The sequence below is a fragment of the Lactuca saligna genome, chromosome 5 (assembly GCF_052625555.1).
Source record: "Lactuca saligna cultivar CGN05327 chromosome 5, ASM5262555v1, whole genome shotgun sequence".
Taxonomy (NCBI): domain Eukaryota; kingdom Viridiplantae; phylum Streptophyta; class Magnoliopsida; order Asterales; family Asteraceae; genus Lactuca; species Lactuca saligna.
In genome coordinates this window covers 42,054,767-42,061,233 of record NC_136421.1, presented here as the reverse complement: position 1 = coordinate 42,061,233, position 6,467 = coordinate 42,054,767, and the positions used below count along the sequence as shown (strand labels likewise).

The 6,467-nt window shown below is 33.9% G+C and overlaps 1 protein-coding gene across 1 annotated transcript; it reads right to left on the bottom strand.

Annotated features, from left to right (window-relative positions):
• Positions 1-294: 294 nt before the first annotated feature.
• LOC144997465 (uncharacterized) lies at positions 295-3,981 on the bottom strand. Its single transcript, XM_078957376.1, has 6 exons — positions 3,450-3,981; positions 2,460-2,560; positions 1,519-1,616; positions 1,205-1,419; positions 1,071-1,124; positions 295-542 (listed from the first exon to the last, which is right to left on the bottom strand). Exons 1-5 carry the CDS (start codon positions 3,883-3,885, stop codon positions 1,075-1,077), a joined length of 900 nt encoding a protein of 299 aa, XP_078813502.1. The 5' UTR covers positions 3,886-3,981; the 3' UTR covers positions 295-542; positions 1,071-1,074.
• Between the last annotated feature and the right edge of the window lie 2,486 nt (positions 3,982-6,467).

The following is a 6,467-nucleotide window of genomic DNA, read 5'->3' as shown; positions in this document are numbered from 1 at the left end:
CCATGATTTATGAGTTTTCTGATGTTTTTTTTACAGTTTGTTAGATGATGATTAAATGCAATGTTTTTATTTGAGAATTTTAATTTACAAAGAGTTTATTTAAAATGAGTTTATCATGAATCAACTCATTTGTATCTCACCAACTTTGACGCGTGTCTGAAGTGATGTCTTTACAGACTTTTGAAATACTAATTGTTTTGAAAATATTTTGGTGTCTGACCTATAAAATAACATTACGGTAGAAGTAATTAAATATCTGACGTATAAAATAACATCGTCTTTGTATACCATGTGTGAGCAAGTAAGTACTTGGATTCCTATTCTTTTTTGCATAAAATATTTGAAGAAATTGAAAGCGTCGGTTATATGAACATCAATGAAGGTTATGAAAAATACAAAAAAAAAAAAAATACAAAATACAAAATACAAAAACAAAAAACAAAAAAGAACCAACTTGATAATAACATAACATCCTAAACAAAAACAAATCACCTGGAATACAAATCTGTCATTTGGCTTCATTCACCCGCCCCTCTTTCCTTCTGCAACAATAATGTTTTCAAGTCAATTTGGATTTTTTTAACAAATTAGCAGGTCAATCATTCAAAATCAAAAGTCCGTTTTCAATCCGAAACCGATTTATAAAATTCAATTTCATTCATTCTTTCTTTCTTTCTTTTTTATTGAAAGACCAAAATACAATTATTACATTCGCATTGAAACAAATAAAATAAAATTCAAACTTTATTCGATTTTTATTAGCGAATTTCCAATTCTTTCAGAATCCAATTCCCTTAGTAGTCGTTTGGTCAGCATAATGTTTTTAGAAGGAATAGAATCGGTCAAAGAAGAATGGAACTCCACAGACCATGGAATGGAATCTGAAGGAATATGATGAAAAGGAATTCTGTCTATTTGCCATGGAACAGAATCTACAATTTCATTCTCTTTGAGAATCCATGAATTCCAAAAAATAAGCAATTTACAAACTAACCCCCCTAACTTTAATTAACTTGACAACATTATGCTAGAATCCAATAATATTAAGAAAAAAACTACATCATCCTTACCAGATTATAGTTTGTCAAAATCATCATCATCTAACCCGTCATCATTTTTGTCATCTGAAAATACAAAAATAAGTCATCAACATAATAATAATAAATAATAATAAAAAGAAAAAGAAGAAGAAGAATCAACATACCGTGTCCATCATCACTGTCACCAAGATCGCCCAAGAGAAAGACATCCAAGTCCTGGTCAGCAGTCTTTGAGGATGCGGTTTTAGTCTTGTGGTTTTCTGCTTCTTCTGTTTTAGAAGAAACACTTTCAGCTGCAGCTGTAGCATCATCCTCCTTCACCTTTTCACCACACTTTTTCTTCTTCTCCTCTTCTTCTTCTATGTATCGCTTTTCATAACTTTAGTCATATCATATCAAATTTCAAAACTCAGGTAACTGCCTTTCAACAAAAAACATTTTCTTAATTCTTATAGACTACAAGTGGAAAGTAACTTACGGGGTTAAATGGGTATTTACTAGAAGAAAATATATCCTCCAGAATTTTCGTTCTTTCATCACCCGTGGACATAAATCATACCTCAGCTTTGAAATTTCCTGCAATGCCCATATATAGTGAGTAAGAGAACAAGAGAAGAGAGTTGGATTTTTGTTGGAATATGGATAGCTCAGAATTTAAGACATTTGTAAAGATTAAAAGAAGAACGATTGCTGGATGCTTTATTGTAGTTAATTTTGTCAATTTTTAACTTATATTTTTCAACAGTATGAAGTCAAAGGCTGGAAAATTTTGTCATCAAGTATTGTTCTTCAAATACCAGATAAGTTATAGTGTCTTGTGGTGCTACATTGCTATGTTTGGGATTTCATTTTGAAGTTAAAAAGGACTTATGAAGGTGGGAAAATGAGTTTTTAAATAAGTGTTTGGATTAGCTTTTTAGTGGGAAATTGTTTTTTGTTTGTTTTTTTATCCTAATAAGTTACAAGTTGTTTCAAAAAGTCACAATTTGTTACTTCTTGAAAACTCCTTTTCACGAGGTCTGTGTTCTCAATTTTCAGTTATTCTACTGCACACCAGAAGAACTCTAAATGATCTATTTCATGCAAGTTCTAAACAAAATGTCATACTTTAGCCATTTTTCTTACACCTAATTGCAAGATTCTAAAAGCAAACTTTTTAAACTTGCAAAATCACTATTAAGGCAATAACACAAAGATCACTAAAGTTGATTACTATCTTGTTTCAAAATAATGGAGTGAATAGGTATAGGTGGACATGGAAACGAACAATCTATGCCTTAAGATAACAAAATATGATAAAATAAGCAACAGGGTATCTGGTAGGGAATTTCAGTATGTAAAAAAAATAAAAATGTGAGTTCATTTGTATCTTTTTCACATGATGTTATTCTCTGCTATCAAAAGGATTTAGGAAGTTACCTTTACAGCTGAGAGAACAAGTTTAGCATGTATTTCTTGCCACTTTGTAAGATCCTGCCGAACATTTGAGATCGTAGGAATATCAGATATTTGTGAGTCATCTGCACATCATAAACATAAACTACTCCAATTATAACCATCAAACAAATTAGAACTTTGAACAGGTTTTGAAATATACATAAGCATTGGAAAATATCATACATCCGTAACATGTCTATATAAGCACACTTCTGTCAATTTGTATAATTCAGTTCCAAATTTCTAGAACATTTGCTACCTACCATTTGACAAGATCACATATTCCACTACTATCTTTAGGTGTACCTTGTTCTTGTCAGTTCTGAGATATTATCTAAGGCTTACCAGTTTGGTCCCTGTAAATTCAATGAAACCAAATGTTGGAACACCCAACCTCTTCTAGACTGAACAACTGAATCACATATATGTCTTTAACATGCTTCTTCGTTTGAAGAATTCTATAACTCCCAACAACATAGAAATACGTACAGAGATGGCAACATGAGTAATGGCTTTATTAACTATAGCTGATTTGCTGTGATTCCTATAGTTGCATAATATCTACACTCTGACAGTTTTGTGGATTACTCACCTCTTCTGGAAGGTATACCAGATCATAAATTTCGTACTTCTCAGTACACCAGAGCTGAACTTCACCATTTGATAATGTTAAAAGAAATATATCACAACTGAAAGACATTACTAATTTTGACAACACCATTACAGCTCGCCATACAGGGTATATACTATTAATCGTGATGCATCTCTACGAGGCACTAAAAAGGCTCAAAAACCCTAGAGGGGAAACAATGTCACACCGTGATAGAGTCGGAAGTCCTGAAGGTTCTCAAATCATGTACTAAGCATTCTCCAAAACCTATAACTAACTTCATTCTTATATGTATTTCATACAATACGCATGCTTTTAACTAATAACTGATGCAGGCGTACCTTATTAACTGCTTTACTTACCTTCTAGCGGGAAGTCTCGAAACGTATTTATAGTAATTTCCTTCACAAACTCTCGCAGCTCTTCCGTAATTCCAAACTTCTCGAGATCCGCAGGGGAAGTGCCCCCAGGCTGCGCTGTCGCAGAAGAATCGACAACGAGTTGCGAGATTGCGGCAGAAGTGGAAGGAATCTGAGACTTGATCTGATCTGCACGTTTCAACGCTTCGACCTTAACGAAATCAACCTTCTTCGATGCCTCAGCAGCGATCTCCTTAGACCGTTTCGACGCCTCCAGGACGATGTCAGAGAGCTTCGATGATCCAATGGTGAATTCCTGTGATCGCTTCGCGGCTTCTTTTGTTAACTCTTGCGATCGCTTCGCGGCTTCTTTGGTTAACTCCTGTGATCTCTTGGCAGCGTCTTCAGCGAAGGTGCGAGCCTTTTGCCAGAAATCCATGGCGAATGTGTGAATCGTAAGAGTTTTGCTGGTTGTTTTGATGCGATTGAATATGGTGAAGATGAAGGAGGGACAGGGGAGTGGGAAAGGAAGAATCGAGTGTAGTGGTATGCACGTTATGAAGTATGGTGCCGTACGAATTAAGCTGTCACGTAGCAAAAAGTCAAAATTTTGACTGCGTTGAGAGCCGTTGATTGATATAGAGTAAATTACACTCTTAGTCCATGTGGTTTGCTCAGCATAACAGTTTAGATCCTAGTATCATAAAAATAACAGCATTGATCCCTATAGAGATTTTTTGTATCATTAGTGGTCCTCCCATCTAACAGCCTTAACAGATGGTTGTTAAATATTTAATAGGGACAAAAATACCCTTCTTCCATCATCACTCACCCACCACCATCATCACGCACCTATCACTATTATCCGTACCACCACTTATAGACACCATCAACAATCTCAATTCTGATAATAAAGGGGACACACCACCTATAAACGTCCCAAAAATACTAAGAAAAATTTTTGTTTTAAATAAGTTAAAACCATTCATTCTTTATCCTAAAAGACAATCAGATTAAAAATTCTCAAAACATCAAAATAAAATTATAAACAATCAATGCAGAATAAATCTATGGGGGATACAATGTGATCAAACCGACTCTTCCTTTTGAAACCAGATATACCTAGGAACATATTAAACATAAACCGTGAGCACAAAGCTTAGTGAGTTCCCCCAAAATATCACATACCTTACATACATATCGGTTCGAAATTGTAACGGATCTATTTCACCTCCGAGTCTATTTTAACTCCCCCAGTGATTTTCAGCCGAACGGGTCTCTTTCATCCCCGAGTCTATTTCAACTCAATCGGTGTTTTTCAACCGAACGGGTCTCTTTCACCCCCGGGTCTATTTCAACTCAATCAGTATTTTTTAAACCGAACATGTATATTTTCTCCCCTGAATTTATTTCACCGCACATACATAAAACATACCAGCACATCAGCAAGAGTCACAAAGACAACAAGCACATACATGCATATTAGCAAGTGTCACAAATACAACTATCATTCTACAAACATAATCTGGTGGGTCGACATTGGTATCTTCGACCCACGAGTACAATGAAGAGACTCACATGAACCACTCGACAAAAGTTCAACAGTTACCTCAGCAACGGAACAACCAACACAAGTTTCATAAAGCCAAACCGAAACTAACCCTTAATCAAATACTCAATTCTACCCAAATTTGACCAAAAGTCAAATTGATCAAAAAGTCAATGGTCAAGTCAACGCAGACAACCCCCACGTCGTGGCAATTCCTTTGTCACATTGTGGTCACATCCAAATAAAATAGATGCGATAAGTCTTGTCACCACGTCGTGGGCCTCCTTGGCCATGTCATGGCTACCGATCAGATTTTTTTTTTCTTTTCTTTAAGAGCTTAATCCATAAAGAGCAAAACTCATAACATCAGATCTAATTCTTAATAGCTTCATAATGGATAAAGTTTCCAAGTTTATCCATTTAAATGGTCCAAACAAAAAAGATCTAGTCTTTAAGTCTCAAAGGGACAAAAAATGCATCTTTTTTTAACTTAATCTATAAAGTCCAAGTCTCCAACCTTCAGATCTGGGATCAACATGATATTTAGATGGATAAAGTTCCCAACTTTATCCATAATAATATCTCAAGATTTCAATATCTAAACTTTAATACACCAAAATGACCTAAAGGACCAAGATAACTTGCATGATTATAAGTAAAGGTAAGTAGAAAAACTGTGTACTCATTTTCGAAATCGGAACCGCCTTGGAACCGCCGGTTCCGAAACCGGAACCGTCTTAATTGGTTCTGGTTTCGATTACTAAATTTTTGGAATCGCGTTAAGCAGTTTCGGTTCCAAATCTTATTTTCTCATAATTGTTAATCGTTAGGTACCCGTTGGAACCGGTATATATATATATATATATATATATATATATATATATATATATATAGTTATTCCAATTAACAGGTAATCCCTTTTCTTTTCTTTTTAACTAGAGGGTGTGCCCTCGCGTTGCTAGGGGTCGAAATTTTTTTTATTGTTTTATTGGTTGTTTCAGATTTCATAGTTTGTATTTGTTTATGGGATAATTTTTTATAATATACATAAGGGACGAAAGTTAACAAAATATAGAAACTATGATGGTTAGATGTTGAAAAATGAAAATTAATATTAGAGAAAAGACCAAAACTGCCAAGTTGTAGAAAATATTATGGCTTATTGTAATTAATATTAGAGAATGGACAAAAAGTATCAAGTTGTAAAAAGGGACGAAAGTTGACAAAATATAGAATCTATGGTGGTTAGATATTGAAATACAAAAATTAATATTAGAAAAAAGATTAAAACTATCAAATTGTAGAAAATATTATGATTTATTGCAATTAATATTAGAATATGGACCAAAACTACTAAGTTGTAGAAATTATTATAGCCAAATAGTATGACATTAAAGAATAAGGGACTAAAAATATTAACATGATAAACAATTATTGCCAAAGTTTGAAAGAGAAAATTTTACTATTAAAAA

Excerpts from the sequence above, each read along its gene's own strand:
- LOC144997465 (XM_078957376.1), bottom strand. The coding sequence starts at position 3,885 with ATGGATTTCTGGCAAAAGGCTCGCACCTTCGCTGAAGACGCTGCCAAG. Across the intron at positions 2,561-3,449 it reads TCGAGACTTCCCGCTAGAAG|ATGACTCACAAATATCTGAT; the intron begins GTAAGTAAAGCA and ends TATGATGTGCAG. Across the intron at positions 1,125-1,204 it reads TGACAGTGATGATGGACACG|ATGACAAAAATGATGACGGG; the intron begins GTATGTTGATTC and ends TTGTATTTTCAG.